The sequence below is a fragment of the Nematolebias whitei genome, chromosome 4, assembly GCF_014905685.2.
Source record: "Nematolebias whitei isolate Nwh7 chromosome 4, NemWhi1, whole genome shotgun sequence".
Classification (NCBI taxonomy): domain Eukaryota; kingdom Metazoa; phylum Chordata; class Actinopteri; order Cyprinodontiformes; family Rivulidae; genus Nematolebias; species Nematolebias whitei.
The window spans coordinates 53,625,955-53,647,108 of NC_056501.1; the positions used below are offsets into that span (position 1 = coordinate 53,625,955).

Consider the following 21,154-nt stretch of genomic DNA (forward strand, 5'->3'; position numbering starts at 1 on the left):
TTTGAGTTAATGAAGATGGAGTTTGTCAAAATACAAAATTGGTTTAAATTAAACAAGTTATCATTGAACCTAGATAAAACTAATTATATGATATTTAGTAAAAAAAAAAAGATAACTGTCGATGTTCCTTTTAGAGTTGATGGTGTTGAGATATGCAGAGTAGGTGAGGTGAAGTTTTTGGGTGTAATTATTGATGATAAACTGTCATGGAAACAGCACATAAATTCTGTAAAAACTAAAATATCTAAATCCACCGCAGTACTGTATAAAGTAAGGGACTTATTGAATGACAAAGCCTTGTATTTGCTGTATAATACAATTATAGTCCCACATTTAATTTATTGTGGTGATGTTTGGGGAACAGCATGTAAAACTATAACGATGCCCATTTTTATTTTGCAGAAAAGAGCTATAAGAATTATCACAAGAAAGCATTATTGTTATCCATCTAGTATTTTATTTTATCAATTGAAATTACTGAAGTTTCATGATTTGGTTAACTATAATATTCTTTTAGTACTGTATAAAGCTCAGAACTACACACTACCTTCAAATATTCAAACGTATTTTGTAAAAAGGAAAAGTTGCTATAATCTTAAGGGAACAGACATTTTTGTTAAACCACAGTACAGAACCAGTTTAAAGGGGCGGTCTACTTCAATTCAGGGAATAGGTCTGTGGAATAGTTTGGAAAACGATGTAAAAAAAGTAAGGTCATTGCCTATATTTAAGAAAATGATCAAGATTAAAATTTTGGAAAGATACATATAAATACGTAAAATTGTGATGAGTTAATTATTTTGTTATATTACTTATAGATGATTATTGTTTGAATTGATTGTTTGAATTGATTTTGTTTTAAACAAGGGGCAGATATGATAAGATTTTTTCTTCTTCTGCTACCTTTCATTTTATGACGTGTTTTTTTTCTCATTTGGTTTCTAAATTGTTTTTGTGTTTTAAATATGAAATGAATAAAAATGACAAACAAACAAACGTTCTCAGTGTGTGGAGACAGCCCTGCATCCGTTACACAGAGCAGGGATGAGAGTTTTGTTTTACCTGGACGACCTGCTGCGGCGGTCACGTTCCAGACAGGAAGCAATGATGCAGGCTCAGGTGTTGACATCACACCTGTCAAATCTGGGCTTCGCCATAAATTGGAAGAAAAGCTCGATTTTCCCGGCCCAGACAATTGTTTATCTGGGAGTGGAGTTAAATTCAACCACCATGAAGGCTCGTTTATCACAAACGAGAATCGACACTTTAAGAGGCCAGTTCCGCCACGTAAGACCTGGCAGAGTGGTAACAGCTGTTTTTGTCATGAAGCTGTTAGGAATGATGTCATCAGCTCACATAGTGGTCCCGCTGGGTTTATTACACATGAGACGCCGCCAGAGGTGGTTTGTGCGTCTGCGTATGGATCCAGTAAAACAAAGAGACGGATGATCACTGTTTTCCTCCCTCCGTGAGGGCAGACCTCCGACACTGGGGAAACTCCCTGGTTCTGTCGGAGGGAGCCCCCGTCAGCAGACCCACGTCACGTGTCAGTCTTCACGGACGCGTCGCTGTCAGGCTGGAGGGGGACATGCCTATCTCAAGCAGTAGGGGCGCTGTGGCCCCATCACACATCAGCCCACATAAATGTTTTGGAGTGTCGTACGGTACTGAATGTGATTCAGCACTTTGCTCCCGCGCTACAGAATCAACATGTGTTGATTCACACAGACAACAAGGTGACTGCTGCATACATAAACCGACAGGGGGGTATGCGCTCAGCCCAGATGTTACACATTGCGCGAAAGCTTCTGTGTTGGGCTCACTAAAATCTGCTCTCCATCAGAGCAGTTTACATACCCGGTGTTCTGAACAAAGGGGCAGATGTGATGTCCAGGGGCGGTCCACGTCACGGGGACTGGACTCTCCATCCAGACCTGATGACTTAGATGTGACAGAAATTTGACAAAGCAGCTGTGGACCTGTTTGCGACACGAGAGAAAGCTCAGTGTCAACTATGGTTTTCCCTGAGACCGCGAGACAAACCACCACTGGGGGTGGATGATTTGCCCACAGCCCATGGTCCAAAACGCTTCTACACGCGTTTTCTCCACCTCCTCTGATTTTACGGTTCCTGAACCGAGTTCAGGAGGAGGGATTGACAGCTCTCCTGGTGGCCCCCGAGCACGTGAACACACCATGGTTCTCAGCCCTACAACGCCTGTTATCGGGGCGCCCGTGGAAACTGCCATGAAGGGAGGACGCTCTCCTCCAGGCAGGAGGAGCGATCAAGAGTTACCCAGAAATAGGCCAGCACCTGTGGGTCCGGCCACTGAGCGGTTCCGCTTAGAGAGGATGGGTCTCCCACAGTAGTGCGCACAATCCAGGATTCACGTGCTGCATCTACCACGGCGCTGTACACATCAAAGTAGACCGTTTTTTCAGCGCTAGTGTACAGAGAAATGTGTGGAGGCCACCTCATGTCCATTAGGTGGCGTGCTGTTTTTTCTACACAGCTGATGGACAGGAAGTTGGCTTTTCAGCACGATTAAAACGTACGCTGCATCCATCTCTTCCTGCCACGAAGGGTTCGGAGACTGAACAACTTTTAATCACCCGCTGATGAAGCGGTTTCTAAAAGGCGTACAGAGACGCAGGCCTGTTTCACGCCCACTTGCTCCACAGTGGGATTTAACGCTGGTCCTGCGGGCCCTGATCAAAGCTCCATTTGAGCCTCTGGATCAGGTTCAAATTAAATTCTTGTCTCTTAAAACATCCCTGCTGCTGGCTTTAACATCCGCTAAGAGGGTGAGTGTTTCATCTGCCCTTTCTGTCTCTCCGTCATGTCTTAGAATTCAGGCTGACGGGCAGCTCAGCTGATTTAAGACCAAACCCAGCCTTTATGCCTAGAACATCACGAGCTCTTTTAATTCAAGAGTGATATCGTTGGAGGGGTTTTTCCCTCCACCCCACAGATCAGAAGAAGAAGCATCTTGCCATCTTCTCTGTCCGGTGCGGGCGTTGATGTGTTACATAGCGCGCACAGCTGTAATGCACCAAACTCAACATTTGTTTGTGCATTATAGAGATGCATCTGCAGGTCGCCTGTTATCCACCCAGCGCTTGTCACACTGGCTGTGTGAGGCCATTTCTGAAGCCTACAGAGCATCAGATTTAGAGCCTCCTGTCAACCTCAGGGCGCACTCGACCAGGGGTATCGCTTCTTCGACTGCCTTGCATAATGGTATGACAATGCAGGACTTTTGCACTGCGGCCGCGTGGTCAACACCCTGCTCATTCATTCGCTTTTATCTATGTGATGTGACGGCCTGTTCCATGGCACATTCTGTCCTTAGTGCTCTAACAGAATGAATATTGTTGTTTTTCATGGAACTCTGTTTAAGCTCACATCTGTCGGCATGCTTCACAGTGTGAGATGTGTATCAGTCACAAGTTGCGTCTGTTATTTTGGTTCTATTGTCACTAATCGGTTCATGACTATTGTTACCAATCAGTTCATTTTATTGATAATCAGTCATTTGTTATTATTAATCTGTCTATACTGCTCAGCCATGAACGCATAGTTACACAACATGCGTCTGTGCATGGCTCACATAATTACGCAATGCGTAATTACGCACATAGGGAGCTGAGTGACAAGACGTTTTTTGGGCAAGCTTCTGCTTCATACGGTGTTCGAATGGACCCAGTGAGGCGAGGACCACATCTGCTTTGCCCTTAACCCACCAAGCGAAAGCCTTAAAGGGTGAAGCTTATACGAAATAGAACGTTGGTTACGTACTGTAACCCCAGATTCTATGAGTATAAGCGTAGCCCTTTAAGCGTCGGGCCTCACTGGCTCCTAAATGGCTGAAGAAAAAGCTATTTTAGCAGCCGATTTCCCGCTCTTAACGTAATTTATATGGACCGGGTAGGACCCACACAGCAGGTGGGCGTGGACTAAATTTTTCAGTGCTAATGCTTCACATAACGGAATAAACCCACCAAGCGAAAGCCTTAAAGGGCTACGCTTATACTCATAGAATCTGGGGTTACAGTACGTAACCAACGTTTTGACTAGTCAGAATAACAATTCAAGATATCTTGATCGTCATTCTGACTAGTCAAAATGTTAATTCAAGATATCTTGAATAGAAAAGCCGTCTACATGATAAAATATTCAAGATATCTTGAATTCATTTTGAGATATCTTAAAAGGAATTTTGACTAGTCATAAGTACAGTTCTAGATATCTTTAAGTCAGTTTTGCCTAGTCGTTATTTGCTATCAAGATATCTACAATTTAATTTGCACTAGTCAAAACTTCATTTGTGATATCTACAAATACATTTAAGATATCTTGAATAATGACGTAATTTAAGATATCTTTAATTGTAATTATGACTAGTCAGAACTAAAAATGAGATATCTTGAAAGCAAATAATGACTAGTCAAAATTAACTTAGAGATATCTAGAACTGTATTTTTGACTTGTCAAAATTCAGTTTAAAATATCTTGAATTGAAGCCTCCATACAACTCAATGGTAAATCTGACGTCATTATGACTAGTCAGGAGAGCATCCTGTGCTCGAGCATCAATGTGTGGCATGGAGGCTGCACAGCTGCAGAAAGAAAAGCTTTGCAGAGAGTGGTGAAGGCTGCACAGAAGATGTTGGAGTCAGTCTCCCCACCATCACAGACATCTACACCTCCAGATGCAGGAAGAGGACCACCTGCATCATGAAGGACCCCACTCACCCAGCACACACACTTTTTGCCCCACTCCCCTCAGGAAGGAGGTTAAGGAGCATTAAGTGTAGAACCACTAGACTGAGGAACAGCTTCTACCCTGAGGCTGTTAGACTCATGAATCTCTAACTAGAATAATCACTGTGAAAAACCATATCATGTTGCTGCTGATCTGTTTCATGTTGCTGCTGATCTGTTTCATGTTGCTGCTGATCTGTTTCAATGTTGATGTGTTCATGCGTGCACATCTGCTCACAGACTCATGTTCATGTTTGTGCTGATGTTCAATGTTTTATGTTATGAGTGCTCAGTGTATATTTAGTTGATGTTTTTCTTAGTTCATATCTTAGATGTTATTACTGTTTTTCTTATACATTTTATTGTTGGATGTAACTGGGACCCTGTGTACATAATTTCGCTCCACCACATGTACCACATGAGGTGCGAATGACAATAAAGAAACTCTGACTCTGACTCTCTGACTAGTCAGAATGTAATTAGAGATATCTTAAATAAGTATTTTGACTAGTCAAAATGCAATTCAGGATATCTTAAATAACTAATATGTCTAGTCAAAACTCAGTTTAAGATATTTGGAATGTAAGCGTGGTGAATCCGATTTTATGTTGACAGGGCTTGCCATACAGAGAAGGCCCTGTCACCTCTGCGCTTAAGACGAGTTCCTGGAACTGTGAGGAGCAACTGGTCCGCTGACCTCAGGGAGCGTGGTGGGACATACGGTTGTAGCAGATCAGAGAGATTGGGGGGGGGGGGGGGGGAGACACTGTTCAGTGATTTGTAGACATACATGAGTATTTTGAACTGGATTCAAAAATGAACTGGTAACCAGTGCAGTGAGGTCAAAACTGGTGTGATGTGCTCTCTTTTGCCTGTACTGGTTAAAAATCGGGCTGCTGCATTCTGGACCAGTTGTACTCATGCAGTGGAGGTCTGACTGATACCAAACAGGTGTGAATTGCAGTAATCAAGCCTAGATGTAATGAATGCATGTATTACTGTCTCCAGGTTATTTTTGGACAATATGGGCTTCAGTTTAGACAGCCGCCTCAGTTGGAAGAAGCATGATTTAACGATCATGATTGTTAAGCTTCAGGGAAGGGTCCATTATCACGCCCAGATTAGTGACTCTTTGGTTTTCTGACAGGGTTAGAGCGGAAAGGTCGATGCAGTGGTTTGTGATCGTGTCGTTGGGAGGGAACAACATGACTTCAGACTTCTTTTCATTGAAACTTAAGAAGTTTAAAGCCATCCAGTCACTGATGTCAGCCAGGCAGTTGAGCAGCGGTTGAATAGAGCATGTACCATTGTGTCTTAGGGGGAAGTAAATTTGACAGTCATCGGCATAGAAGTGGAAGGGCATGTTGTGTTTCCAGAAAATAGCACCAAGCGGCAGCAGGTATAAAGAGAATAGGAGGGGACCCAGGATGGACCCCTGCGGAACCCCCCATTTAAGCTCTGCCTCTGCAGAACTAAAATCCTTGATGGAGACACAAAAGGATCTGTCAGTGAGGTAAGATCTGAACCAATTGAGGGCTGATCCTGTGACGCCCACCCACTGCTCCAACCTAGCAATGAGGATCTCATGGTCGATGGTGTCAAAGGCAGCTGTGAGGTCCAACAGGACAAGCAGCACAGAATCACCGGTATCTGTGAATCTGAAGATGTCGTTAAAAACCTTTAGCAGGGCAGTTTCAGTGCTGTGGAGAGGTTTAAAGCCAGATTGTAATAGCTCTAAGATGGCGTGATCCTCTAGGAAGCACTTCAACTGGGACTCAACTATTTTCTCCAGTAGTTTAGAAACAAATGGGAGTTTGGAGACAGGCCGGTAGTTGGACACGACTGAGGGGTCAAGGTTTGTTTTTTTTTCAGGAGAGGCTGGACGGCAGCATGTTTAAAGGTTTTTGGCACCACGCCAGTGGATAAACTACTGTTTACTATGGCAAGAATGGATGGGCCTAGAGTTGGAATCACCTCCTTTAGTAGTCGAGGGGGGACCACATCAAAGGGGGAGCCAGAAGGTTTCAAGCTGCACATGACCTGCTCTAGAGAAGATAGAGTGATGGGTTCAAAATGGTCAAAAGGAGCTACAGATTGAGGTGGGATGGATGGGTCATGAGATGGAGGGGAAATGAGAGCCCTGGTGGTCGCAATTTTTTTCCAAAAAGAAATGTAAGAAGTTGTCGTACAGCTCAGTCGAGGCTTCCAGAGGTGATGGTTCAGTGAGGTGGAGAACAGAGTTTAGGGTGGAGAAGAGGACATGTGGGTTGTGAGAGTTTGAGGTAATTATATCAGAGAAGAATTTTGATTTAGCAGCTTTTACTGTTTTCTGATAACGGCGCCAACTCTCTTTAAGTATTTGAAAAGAGACCTGCAGCCTGTCTTTCCTCCACGTTCTTTCCGCCCTTCTACATTGCTGCCTAGCGGCCTTGGTGACGTCACTCAGCCAAGGTTCTGCTTTGATTTTTGATTTTTTTGGTTTTAACAGGTGCAACATTATCCTTAGTCTTTAAGCTGACAGAGTTGAACTGGGATGTCAGCTCCTCAGTGGTGGTGAGAAACACTGGGGCCTGAATGATCATTTCAGAGTTATAAACATCTGTGAAACGTGTGGCAGTGAAGTGGTTAATGGTCCGAGTACTACGTGTAGGAATGCACGACTTAGGAGTTAGATGGGGGAGGGTGAACTCAAACCGGACTGGCATGTGGTCTGAAAAAACATTATCACCAATAACAAGATTATTAACAGCCATATCATGAGTTAAAACAAGGTTCAGTGTATGTCCACGCTGTTGGGTGGGACCGTTTACATGTTGAGTTAAATTAAATGAGTCCAATAAATCTAAAAAGTCCTTAACCAAGGGCTTTTCAGGACAGCACATGTGCAAATTAAAGTCCCCAATAATGACAAGATGCGCATATTTTGGTGTGATTTCGCCAAGAAGTCAGAAAACTCATTTATGAAATCCTTAGACCGAGGTGGACGGTAGACAAGTGCAAATAACGTCGGAGGTGAATGTCCGAGTTCAAAGACGCTCAGCTCAAAGCTGGCGCGGGAAACTGGGCTGGACAGTTGTTTACAGTAAAAGTTGGTTTGAATATTGTTAATAATCCACCACTGCGCCGGCCTGATGGCCGTGGTGCGTTAAAACGCAGACAGTTCGGTGGCAGTAATTCCGTCAAGGCGCTGGACTCACCCGGAGACATCCAAGTCTCTGTGATGCACAGAAAGTCCAGATCGTGCTCCTAAAAGTAATCCCTGAGGATAAAAGTTTTGTTGGTTCACAATTCACAATTCACACTTCACAATTTGTTTAGTGTCCCAACTTTTTTGGAATCCGGTTTGTAAATGTTTTTGGAGTGTCAGGGGTTTTGAATGTGATTCAAAACTTTGCCTCTGTGCTGCAGAATCATCATGTGTTGACGCACACAGACAGTAAGTGACTGTTGCATACATAACCGGCAGGGGCGGTGCGCGATCAGCCCAAATGTTACACATTGTGAGACAGCTGCTGTGTTGGGCACACCAAAATCTGCTCTCCATCAGAGCAGCGTACATCCCCGGTGTTCTGAACAGGGGACGGATGTGATGTCTAGGGACGGTCCGCGTCACGGGGACTGGACCCTCCATCCAGAGCTGATGGCTCAGACATGGCAGAAATTTGGCAAAGCGGCCGTGGACCTGTTTGCAACACGAGAAAATGCTCAATGTCAACTATGGTTCTCACTGAGCCCGCAGGACGAACCACCGCTAGGGGTGGACGCGTTTGCTCACAGCCTGTGGCCCAAAATGCTTCTTTACGCACTTCCCCCACTCCCTCTGATATAACGGTTTCTGAACCAAGTTCAGGAGGAGGGACTGTCAGCTCTCCTGGTGGCTCCCGAGCGCTTGAACGCCCCATGGTTCCCAGTTCTACAACACCGGTTATCGGGGCGCCCGTGGAAACTGCCGTGGAGGGAGGATGCTCTCCTCCAGGCGGGAAGAGCGATCAGGAGTTACCCAGAAATAGGCCAGCACCTTTGAGTCTGGCCGCTGAGCAGATCCGCTCGGAGAGGATGGGTCTCTCCCAAGATGTAGTGCGCACGATCCAGGATTCACGTGCTGCGTCCACCACAGCGCTGTACACATCAAAGTGGACAGTTTTTCAGTGCTGCTGTACAGAGAAAGGTGTAGAGGCCACTTCATGTCCACTAGGTGGCATGCTGACCTTTCTGCAGGAACTGATGGACAGAAATCTGGCATTCAGCACGATTAAAACGTACGCTGCAGCCATCTCTTCCTGTCACGAAGGTTTCGGGGACAGAACAGCTTTTAATCATCCGCTGATGAAGCGTTTTCTAAAAGGTGTACAGAGACGCAGGCCTGTTTCACGCCCACTTGTTCCACAGTGGGATTTAACGCTGGTCCTGCGAGCTCAGATCAAAGCTCCATTAGAGCCACTAGATCAGGTTCCAATTAAATTTTTGTCTCTTAAAACAGCCCTGCTGCTGGCTTTAACATCCGTTAAAAGGGTGAGTGATTTATCTGCCCTCTCTGTCGCTCCGTCATGTCACAGAACTTATACTGACGGCAGCTCAGCTGATTTGAGGACTAATCCAGCGTTTATGCCTAAAACATCACGAGCTAATTTAAATCAAGAGCGATTTCGTTGGAGGGATTTTTCCCTCCTCCCCCACAATCAGAAGAAGAAGCATCTTTCCATCTTCTCTGCCCTGTACGTGCGTTGACGTGTTACGTAACACGCACGGCGGCATTGCGTCAGACTCAACATTTGTTTTTGCACTATAGAGACGCATCTGCAGGTCGCCCGTTATCCCCCCATTTCCTGTCACACTGGCTGTGTGAGGCCATTTCTGAAGCCTACAGAGCATCAGATTTAGAGCCTCCTGACAACCTCAGGGCGCACTCGACCAGAGGTATTGCATCTTTGACTGCTTTGCATAATGGTATGACAATGCAGGTTATTTGTACTGCGACCGCGTGGTCAACACCCTGCTCATTTATTCACTTCTACTTACGTGATGTGACGGCTCATTCCATGACGCATTCTGTCCTTAGTGCCTTAACAGAATGAATATTGTTGTTTCATGGAATCTCGTTTAAACTCACATCTGACTGCATGCATTACAGTGTGAAATGTTGTTATCAGTCACAGGTTATGACTGTTGTTCTTGTTCTATGGTCATCAATCAGTTCATTTGATTAATAATCAGTTCATTTATTATTAATCTGTTCTTATTGAAGAGCCGTGGATCTGCTCTGTTCACGGCCTTTTTCAGCCTCTCCTCTTTTCTGTTGAAAACCTTTCCAGGGTGTTCATGCACTCGGAACGCGTAAATTACGCAGTGCGCGTCTGTGCATGGTGCACGTAATTACGCAACGCGTATTTACGCACATGGACAGCTGAGTGACAAGATGTTGTTTTTGGGCAAGCGGGCGCTTCTTATGGTGTTCGAATGGACCCAGTGAGGCGGAGACTACATCTGCTTCGCCCTTAACCCACCAGCAACAGCCTTAAAGGGTGGAGCCTATACGAAATAGAACGTTGGTTACGTACTGTAGCCCCAGATTCTATGAGTATAGGCATAGCCCTTTAAGCGTCGGGCCTCACTGGCTCCTAAATGGCTGAAGAAACAGCTATTTGGGAGCCGATTACCCGTTGTTAACGTAATTTATACGGACCGGTTGGGGCCCACACAGCAGGTGGGCGTGGACTAAATTTTTTCAGTGCGATGCTTCGCATGACGGGATAAAACCCATCAGCGACAGCCTTAAAGGGCTACGCCTATACTCATAGAATCTGGGGTTACAGTACGTAACCAACGATTTGCACCTGCACTTTAGGACCGAATCTGGAGGTGTGTCCAGAATCCAAGTCTTACTAATGAGAGCAGTCTGCTCCTCAGATAAATAATATTAAATTATTATTTTTATATATAAATGTTTCTGTTAACTTATTTTATATACTGTATGAATATTTCTGTTCAGTGCCCTTAAACAAATTCTGTTGTGACTTGGCACTGTATAAATTTATATAAGACTGAGCTGAATACAGCTCCTCAGACTGAAGATGTCTTTCAGATGAGAGAAGAAATGTTTCTACATTTTTGTTTTTGTTTGTTTGTTTTTGAACGTCCAGAGGACCAGACTTAACTTTTTTTATTGTATACAGATTATTTTTAACTTTGAATTAAAGCTTTAATTTAAAGTGTAATGCTTGTTTTGTGATTTGTACATCTGTGGGTTAGAATAATGTTGAGCCAAAGGCTGTGTCTCTTCTTTAAACATGTTGGAGGGAAATTTGAGAGATTCAATAATTTTGTATTTTTATAATTTTTCAGTTGAATTAACTTTAATTAACAAATTATTTAATAAAGTCAAATGGAAAACGGGATTTCACGATAAAGCCAGCACCGTTTATTTATTTTTAATCTTCACTGATAAAAAAAACTTATATGTTATACATAAAATGTTTAAAAAAAAACGTTTCCACCCCCCGTCCCTCCATCCCAGTCCTCCCACCTGCCAGGGCTCGAATCTGGCCTTTGTGAACAGGCGAGGCCGGGGCTCGGGGTTCGGCCTCGCGGGCTTCAATGGCTCGGCAGCTCATATGATCCTCCGCGGTGACAACACTCGCTCCAATTTTGTAGTCGGTCACCAAACACAAAAAACGCCTGGACTTCAGAATTAAACACGGTGTTGTCATTGGTGTTTTTAAAATCTTAAAAATAGATCCAGCCACTGCTCCACATCCAGAGAAACTGCAAATGGCGGCTCAGTGAAAAGTTTCTGAGATCCAGTGCCTCCTCCCCCTGACCAATCAGAGTCCTGCATTCATGTTTTGGTCCCAACTCAGCTCAGCTGAGCTTGCTCGGTCCCACCAGAGAAGCAGGGACGAAAAGAGGTCCTGAATCACCCTCAGATCAGCTAAATATACTAGCTAAAGGGCTGGTGCAAAAGGGTTCTTTCTGTGGCGGGCTACCCAGAATTGGGGCTTATTAGGGGCAGTGCAAAAGGGGCATAAGATGCTGGAGGAAGCAGACCTGCTGGAGGAGACAAAGAGCTCTCTCTCTGTAAAGCTGCTGATGTCATCTTAAACGTGCTACCTCTGCGGTCTGCCTGTTCCGCATCGCCACCTGGATGACCATGATCCAGAGGACCACTTGGCTCCGCCTCTCGCCATCCTTGTCCGAGAGGCTGCAGAAAGACCTGCTGGAGGGCCCCATCACCCCAGAGACGCTGTTCGGGGCCAACTTCAGGACCATCCTTGAGATATCGCAGAGGTCCGAGGAGGTCTCAGAGACTGTACACCATCTGGTGACGTCACAGTCCATCTGTCCCTCCACCCACTGGAGGGACCGCCTTGGCCAACAACAGCAGCAGAGGCGCTTCATAGCTGCGGCAGCGACTTCACGCCCCGCTCCTCTGCCGGCCCCCTCCACCAGGTAACAGATCCTTGAGGGGAAGGTATGTGTTTTTTGATGATGTATGTTTTTGATATAAAACAGAAACACCTCTGAAAGTAAAGTTTTTCATCTGACAGCTGCAGCCTCCACCGAAACGGCGTCTCACTCAGAAAGCGCTCACGCCTTCTCTCGGTGCATGCCGGCTCACCTCAGCTCTATGTGAGATCGCAGCTTGGGCCCAGTGCAGAGGCACATATACAGCCCTTTTTTTCTGTCGGAGCCCCCCTTGTGTTCCCCTCGGAGAATTTCCGGAGCGAGTGATGGCAGTAAGAATTTTTAGTCTGGTTGACGTTCATGAGAAACATGACACAACACAAATGCGTGCCCGCTTTCCGAGCGTTACTCAGAGTGGCAGCGAGTGTGTTCCCTGGACAGATGGACGGACCAACTGATCAGCAGGGGTTACACGCTGCATTTCGCAGCTCAACCCCCACCATTCAGAGGGATTATAGAGACGGTTCTGTCTTCTCCAGAACAGAGCTCGTCTCTCTAGTCAGAAGTTCAGGAATTTCTGACGAAAAACGTGATTTCCAGAGTTCCCAACGGAGAGGAAAATACGGGGTTTTTTCCTCCCACTACTTCCTGGTTCTGAGAAAAAAACGGAGGGATGAGATCCATTCTCGACCTGTTCATGTTCAGCAATTCGATCATGGGGAGACAATTCCACATGCTGACAAACAGCTGCTGGAGAACTTCACCAGAACGACTGGTTTTCACCTCCATAGATCTGAAGAGTGCATATTTTCACATTTCCATCATTCTGAAACACCCCACGCACGTTCTCGAAATGCGTGGAGATGGCTCTGCAGTCGTTACACATGGCAGGAATGAGAAATCTTTTTATCTGGACGATCTGCTCTTATTAGCTCGGTCCAGTTAGAAAGCAGTCACACAGACCAAAACACTTGTGTTACACCTGCTAAACATGGGGTTTCTATAAACGGGGAAAAATTCCGTTCGTCCATCCCAGATGATTGTTTATCTGGAAGTGGAGCTAAACTCAACTTTATCACAGCTGAGAGCCGAAGCTCTGTCAGCTCAGCTCCTCCGTGTCAAACCTTGCAGCATAGTGACAGTTCTGCCTGTCTTGCGACTCCTGGGCGATGTCAGCGGCCCACATCATGGTTCCACTGGGCCTACTTCACATAAGACGCCTTCAGAGATGGTTCGCCCGCCTGCGCATAGATCCTGTGCGCCAGAAGAGGTGGATTATCTTTGTACCCCCCTCCGTGAGAACCGATCTGAATCACTGGGGAACCCCTCATTCTGTCAGAGGGAGTTCCCATCAGCAGGCCTACGCCACACGTCTGTTTTCACAGACACGTTCCTGTCAAGCTGGGAGGAATGTGTCTGTCCCAAGCAGTGGGAGCACAGTGGCTGGACCACATGTCGCTTTACATAAATGTGCTAGAATGTTTTCACGGTCTTAAACGTGACTCAGCATTTTGTCCCTGCTGCGGGATCAGCATTTTCTGATCCACACAGACAACAAGGTGACGGCAGTTTACATAAACCGTCAGGGAGACGTGCGCTCAGCCCAACTGTTATGCATCGCAAAACAGCTGTTGTGTTGGCCACACAGAAACCTGCTCTCCATCAGAGCAGTGTGCATTCCCAACATCCTGAACAGGCGAGCGGATATCATGTCGAGGGGTGGTCCCCGCCACAGAGACTGGAGCCTCCATCCCGAGCTGATTTCTCGGATTTGGAGCAGTTTTTTGGCCAAGCAGCAGTGGATCTGTTCGCCACACGGGAGAACGCCCAGTGTCAATTATGGTTCTCACCGAGCCCACGAGGCGACCCACCACTAGGAGTGGACGCCTTCGCTCACAGCCCGTGGCCAAAAATGCTCCTTTATGCGTTTCCTCCAGTACTGCCGATATCACGGACTCTGGACCGGGTCCGGGAGGAAATACCGTCAGTCATCCTCGTAGCTCCTGAACGCATATGCGCTCCGTGGTTCCCGAATCTGCAGCGTCTGATATTGGGTCGGCTGTAGAAACTGCTGTGGGGGTGGCGCTCTTCTCCAGGCAGGAAGAGCGATCAGGAGTTACCCAGAAATAGGTCAGCATCTTTGGGTCTGTCCGCTGAACAGATCCGTTTAGAAAAGATGGGCCTCCCACAGGATGTGTGCATACGTTCAGGGCTCACGAGCTGCTTCCACCACAACGCTGTACACATCAAGTGGACAGCTTTCAGCGCTGGTGTGCAGAGAAAGGCATGGAGACCATCTCATGGCCACTAGGGTGGCGTGCTGTCTTTTCTGCAGCAGCTGATGGACAGAGATCTGGCATTCAGCACAATTAAAACTTATGCTGCAGCTATTTCTTCCTGTCACGAGGGCTTTGGTGACAGAACAGTTCTTAATCACACATTGATGAAGCATTTACTGAAAGGTGTACAGAGACACAGACCGGTGTCATGTCCACTAGCTCCACAGTGAGACCTAATGATGGTCCTGCACGCTCTGATCAAAGCTCATTCTGAGGTTTTAGATCAGGTTTCACTTAAATTTCTGTCATTAAAACAGACCTGCTGTTAGCTCTGACGTCAGCAAAGAGAGTGAGTGATTGTCTGCTCTCTCTGTTACTCCCTCATGTCTCAGAATTCAAGCTGACGACAGTTCAGCTGTACTGCGTTTTAATACTGCTCTGAAAAACATCACAAGCTCATTCAGATCGAGAGTGATAACCTTGGATGGGTTTTATCCTCTTCCTCATAATTCTGAAGAGGAAGCAACATCTCACCTCCTCTGTCCCGTGCGCGCGTTTTCGTGTTACGTGGCGCACACGGCCGCACTGCGCTGCCATTCGCGTCTGTTCGTGCATTACAGGGACAGCTCTTCAGGACGTCCTCTATCCACCCAGCGCCTCTCACACTGGTTGTATGAGGCTATTTCTGAAGCTCACAGTTCATCTGGACTGGATCCTCCAGAGAATCTCAGCACATTCCACCAGAGGGTTTTCACTGTGTTGTGACGTTCACGACCTCACTCGGTCCAGGGATGCAATATTCGCAGTTTCCCAGTAGTACAGGAGCAGATGCTGTCACTTCCAGTGTCTCCCTCGGAATCACCCTTACAGGGGCATTGGCCCGTCCATCATCTCCTTGACCAGGAGGTGTGCTCACTTGTAGTTTTTCCAAAACTGTCTCTCGGAGCTCCATAGCTGCTGCAGACGTCCTCACGTTTTCATTTTCACATCTCTGATTTTCCAGGGTTGCTCTCAGGTTAGTTACCTCTAGGGCTGCAACTAACGATTATTTCAATAATCGATTCATTGGCCGATTATTTTTTTCGATTAATCGATGAATCGGCAAAAAAACCCACAACGTTTTAATTTCCACCCCTTTATTCCAAAATTGAACATTTGACTGACATAGCAATTCACACAAAAAACAGGTTGCTATTTTACTATTCTGTTAGTAAAATATTGAATAATAAAAAATAAAAGTTAGTCAAATAGCTTGAAAAATAAATGTACACAAAAATATATACAAATGTATCTTTATACCTGCACAGTATGTAGCTACTTTGTAAAATATGTCATTGAGGGAAGAGTGTAACCTGGATTAAAAGTGTGGATTATTGTAACCTGGATTAAAAGTGTGGATTATTGTAGTGAAGCCTTCGTCTTCAACCATGGACAGAGGCCTCGTGTCAGTGACGATCATGTTCAGGATGTTTCAGTGAAGACAGCTGCTGCTGTGGTGTCCATGATGTCTGTCCATTATGAAGGATGTTGTTGTTTGTTGTTGTTGTTTTCTGGAATGAGAGAGTAAATATGTATTATATTATAATTTACAGCAACTCAAGAAATGCCTTGTTTCACTTACAGCGTTAGGTTCAGGCCAAAGTAGCTAAAAGAGCAATTAAACACACACGCACGCACGCACACGCACGCACACACACACACGCATGTAAAATACTTAATTACACACATTTGAGTAGATTTAATAAATTACTTTAATTCCTGTTTAAATGCAATTCATCCTGCCATACCTGCAGTGTCTTCAGACTTTGCCAACAAATTAAAAGTTGAAGCTTAATCATTAAATTATTATCTTTGTGTTAGATTTATTTATAAATCACATTTAAACACTGCTTGTACCAATTAAATTAAATAAAAAGTAACACACGTTCTCTATCACCGTCATTAATCAGATAAACAAACAAACAAACAAACAAGCAGCTTCATCTACCAGAGAGACTGACGTTACGTTTTCTCTCTTGAAACAGAACAAAGTGTTAAATTGTAGAGACTCACCTGCAACACGAGTTGGAAGTGAAACATGTTGTATCTGCTGCAGCTCCTTCCTCCTCCTCGTGACTCCGACATGTTTACGTTTATCTCCGTGGTCCTCCCGTGTCATGTCGGCGATTTTCAAAGCGACAAGTTTCTCATTTTTTATCTTTGTGAAGTTCTCCCACTCTTTGGAGGACTTGGGTCGAACAGTTTTCGCTGCGTCGGTCATTTGTAAAATTTACTTAAATTTCCTTTGAAAACAGCCTCTACTCTGCCTCCCCCCTCGCTCTGTTCAAGTCGCGCTGCAGTTTATTTTTTTTTCAAACTTTATTCAGTCAGTCAGCATTGACAATGAACTGCCCGTGAACAAAACGAAACGTCTCCGCAGCGCCGTGAAAGATGCATAATCGCGCAACACAACGAATCGATAACGAAATTCGTTGCCAACGCTTTTAATCATCGATTTTTATCTATTTTATCGATTCGTTGTTGCAGCCCTAGTTACCTCCCATCTCAGCTGTTGAACTCTGCTGAGTAGCGCAGATGCATCCTTATGTTCAGCTAATCTTTGATATTATTGACGTCCTTCTGAGGTCCCTTGTGCTTTTAACAGCGTGTTGAAGTTGGACACATTTAAAAAAATATCCGCTTGGACTCTTCGATCCATTCAGAGGAGAAATTATTTGACACCAGCAAAACAATTTCATCGGTGGCCAGAGTTCTCATTTTAACTGCCGCTGAGGGTCCTATCCCAGTGATTTCTGGATAAAGTAGATGCCATTTCCTGCATTCTGGTGTATTTTACAAAGGTTTATTACAGTAGATTAACATGAAACAAAAGACGTAAAGTCATTATTGAAATGACTGCAAAGCGTTCGTAATGCAACACCGCTGCAGCTCTGCAGGTGAGGGACGTTCACTTCAGGACAAATTGATTTTGCTGATTGGTCAGTTGCTTATTTGTCAGTTATAAACATGAACATTAAAAGAAACAAACATTTGAAATATATCAGTCTGTGTGTAACAAATGAATATACAAGTTTTACTTTCTGAATGGAATTACTGAAATAAATCAACTTTTTCACAACATTCTAATTTTATGACCAGCACCTGTATTTCAAATGTACTTTTAATCACATTATGTGTGATTTTTAAGTGTATTAAGTGCAGGATCACTTCTCATTTAATGAGTATATCCCTCACCGGGGTCAGCTGAGCCTCGTCCTCCTCCTCCCTGCTCCGCACTGATTCACACACCAGATTGTACAAAAAGCACAGGAACTGATGCATCGTGCAAAACTTTAATTATATTTGTGTTTTTTAATATAATTTCCCATGACTTTGAACTTTTAGGGGCGGAGATTTTTTTTAAGCGCAGAAGCAGAAATGCAAAGGACCAGCTCTGATGTGAATTCAAAAAAGTTCAAGACAAAACCAGCTCTGATGTGATATTAGGAAGCTTTGTTTAAAATGATAGTTTTATTTAGTTCATAGTTTTACAGTCACTCTTTGTCAGGCGGGTTGAAAAATATGCAGTGACCCTTCAAATGCGCAGAGACGGCCGCGCGCCTCCTCCTGTCCTGTCTGCTCCAGACCAGCAGCTGAATTACTCCCCCTGAACGGACGATGTAGAACCAATCTGCGCATGCGTCTAACAGAAACTGAAACTTACCACTTGTGTATGTTGACCTGCGTCAAGAGTGACTCATTGACACATGTGGTGGACAGAATCGGGTGATTTTTCAAAATAAAAGTTTTTTTTGTTGTTTTTTTTCTCTGGGCCCGGTATAATTTGACCCACCGGCCGGTACCGGTCCACGGCCCGGTGGTTGGGGACCACTGACCTACAGGACTAGACTGAGACCATTTAAAGGTCTTTGCAGGTGTTTTGAGTTAATCAGCTGATCAGAGTGTGGCACCAGGTGTCTTCAGTATTGAACCTTTTGTAGTGGACTAGGCCTGATGTCGAAACCTTGACCTTAGGCACCTTGTGGGACAGAAACTGTCATTTCATTGATTTGAATCCAGAAATACAGGTTCATCCATCCTGAGACTTTCTTTCTTGAAAATTCAAGTGAAAGAACACTCTCTTTTCTATTATCATTACTGTTTTACAAATGTTTGATAATCAAAGTGTTTTAGTTCAAACATTTTAGATGTTACAGTGAACTAATCAATTTTATTAACTGTAAAACAGTAACAATGATTATTTTTTCCTCATGCAAAGTTAGAATTCATGTTAAGGCCTGTTACAGAGTAATTATGCATTTTCTGATTTCCTGTCTTTGAATGAGCAGTGTACGTTTTCCAAGGTCAGGAGTCGAAGCAGACAAGTGTTGGAACAACTGTCTTGTTTTTAAATCCTCTCAGACGTAAACAGAGAAGTTGGCACCTGTTTCTCCAAACTCGCCCAAACATTTCTCTCGCCTGTCTGAAAAACAGTTTCAATCTGTTCTATAACATTCTTGCTGTTTTTCTGACTTCTAGTAACCTCTTACGTCACAAACCACACCCCTGTCTGGTCGACATTGACCAATCAGGGACTCCCAAATGAACCGGAAATAGAGCTCTTTAAAATGTCGGTACTTCCTAGTTCTCCCAGTTCTGTGAAGTGGCAATTGGGTGAAGCTGTGAGTTCTGTGAGCAGCAGTTCTGTGAAGTTTCAGTTCTGTGAGTTGCCGTTGGAGTCGGGCTGGAGAGTTTGCAGCTCCAGTCGTTTGGGAGAACAGAAGTCCAGCCATGATAAGGCTCTTCCGAGATTGGGATTATAACATCTATTCCCTCTGAGTGGAACTCGGACGAACCCCACTCATGTGAGGTCCACTGGCTGAGGTGAACTTGTGTCAGACGGGATATCGTCACTACTTCGGACGAGTCACAGCCATCCTATGGAGACGCTGGACAGGTAGCGTTAACTGGAACTCCGTATCTGCTGATTCATCTTCAGAGAGGTAACGAGTCAAGTTCACTACCGAGCGTACCGAGGAAAGCTGGGTTCGAATGGAGAGTGTCGGTTCTGGTCAACACTCTCCCTCACACACCATCTTTTACTCCCTTTAAACTTCATTTTCCATCTTTAAATTCTTCTATCAAGTAGAAATCATTCCAGATATTTTAGAAATGTCTGTGTAAAGTGCTCATCCACCGCCGTGTGGATACTTGATCATAATTGTACAGCTCGCTGATTAATTATGTTGTTATTTTCATATTTTGCCAAATTAATGTAAATGTTTGATGTGTTAAACTTGATTCTGTTAATAAATGACCCACTGTCGTGGTGAGTCAAAGATAATTAACGTCTCACGTCCACATTTCATTAAATTCAATGCACGTTTATATTCAGTCCAGAAAAATGAAAGAATCCGTTTTAATTGATGAATATATCTCAGCATCTGTTCATCTACACTTTTCACAATATTATAATTTTCTGAGATACTGAATTTGAGGTTTTCATTAGTTGTCAGTTATAATCATCAACATTAAAATAAATAAACATTTGAAATATATCAGTCTGTGTGTGTAATGAATGAATATAATATACAAGTTTCACTTTTTGAATGGAATTAATGAAATAAATAAACCTTTTCATGATATTCTAATTTTATGACAGGCACCTGTATACTATGGATGCCCGTGATCCGTGTATGTAAACTTCTAAGTATATTTGCTTTTCTCAGTTATTTTTTAAATTTTATTTTCAGGCTGACCTGCAGAGGGAACTTGGTGACAGGGGCTACATTGCCTTTGGTGTCATCCTCTTCATATGGGAACTGCTTCCAACCAGCCTGCTAATCCTCATCCTAAGAGTTCGTAGACCTTCTCAAGAGGTGAGAAGAATGTTTGAGAGTTGTGACACATGACTGTTTACTAGTGAAAGTGTTATAACAAGATCTGCACACATCTTTTTATCTTTCATTTCCCATACAATTCACAGACCAGAAGCATGGCCGTCAATAACAGGGTCCTTCCTCGTCCGTATTTTTTTGATGACCCTCACACTAGTGATGACGACATACCTGCCCCATGGGATCAAGAGTCAAGCCATAATTCAAGGTACTGCTACTACAAATACGTTCATCCATCCAGCCATCCGTTATCTTCTGCTTATTTCAAAGTTGGTTGCGGGGGCAGCAGCTTGAGCAGGGAGGCCCAGACATCTCTCCACAGCCTCTTCCAGCTCTTCTGGGAGACTTCCAAGGCGTTCCCAGGCCAACCGAGAGACATAGTCTCTCCAGCGTGTTCTGGGTCTTCCCCCGGGTCTTCTCCCAGTTGGACATGCCCGGAGCGAGGCGCCCAGGAGGCATCCTTACCAGATGCCCGAACCACCTCAACTGGCTCCACTCGATGTGGAGGAGCAGTGGTTCTACTCCAAGTCTCTCCCGAATAACTGAACTTCTCACCCTGTCTGTAAGGGAGAGTCCAGCTACCCTGCAAAGAAAACTCATTTCACCCGCCTGTATCTGCGATCTCATTCTTTCGGTCACTACCCAGAGCTCATGACCATAGGTGAGGGTAAGAATGTAGACCGACTGGTAAACAGAGAGCTTTTGCCTCAGCAACAGCCAAGGTTGCACACCGCTTGGCCCTCCAGTACTCCTCAGCTGCCTCCAGAGTCCCACTGGCCAACAAGGCCCGATAGAACTCCTTCTTCAGCTTGACAGCCTCCCTAACCTGGGGT

At 44.6% G+C, this 21,154-nt stretch overlaps 1 protein-coding gene across 1 annotated transcript in view; it reads left to right on the forward strand.

Annotated features, from left to right (window-relative positions):
• Positions 1-21,154, forward strand: part of gpr137 (G protein-coupled receptor 137) — a 43,441-nt gene that overhangs the window by 14,587 nt on the left and 7,700 nt on the right. The window contains exons 5-6 of the mRNA XM_037676042.1: positions 20,178-20,303; positions 20,411-20,529. Of these exons, the coding sequence (XP_037531970.1) occupies positions 20,178-20,303; positions 20,411-20,529 (245 nt within the window). The remainder of the gene's footprint in view (positions 1-20,177; positions 20,304-20,410; positions 20,530-21,154) is intronic.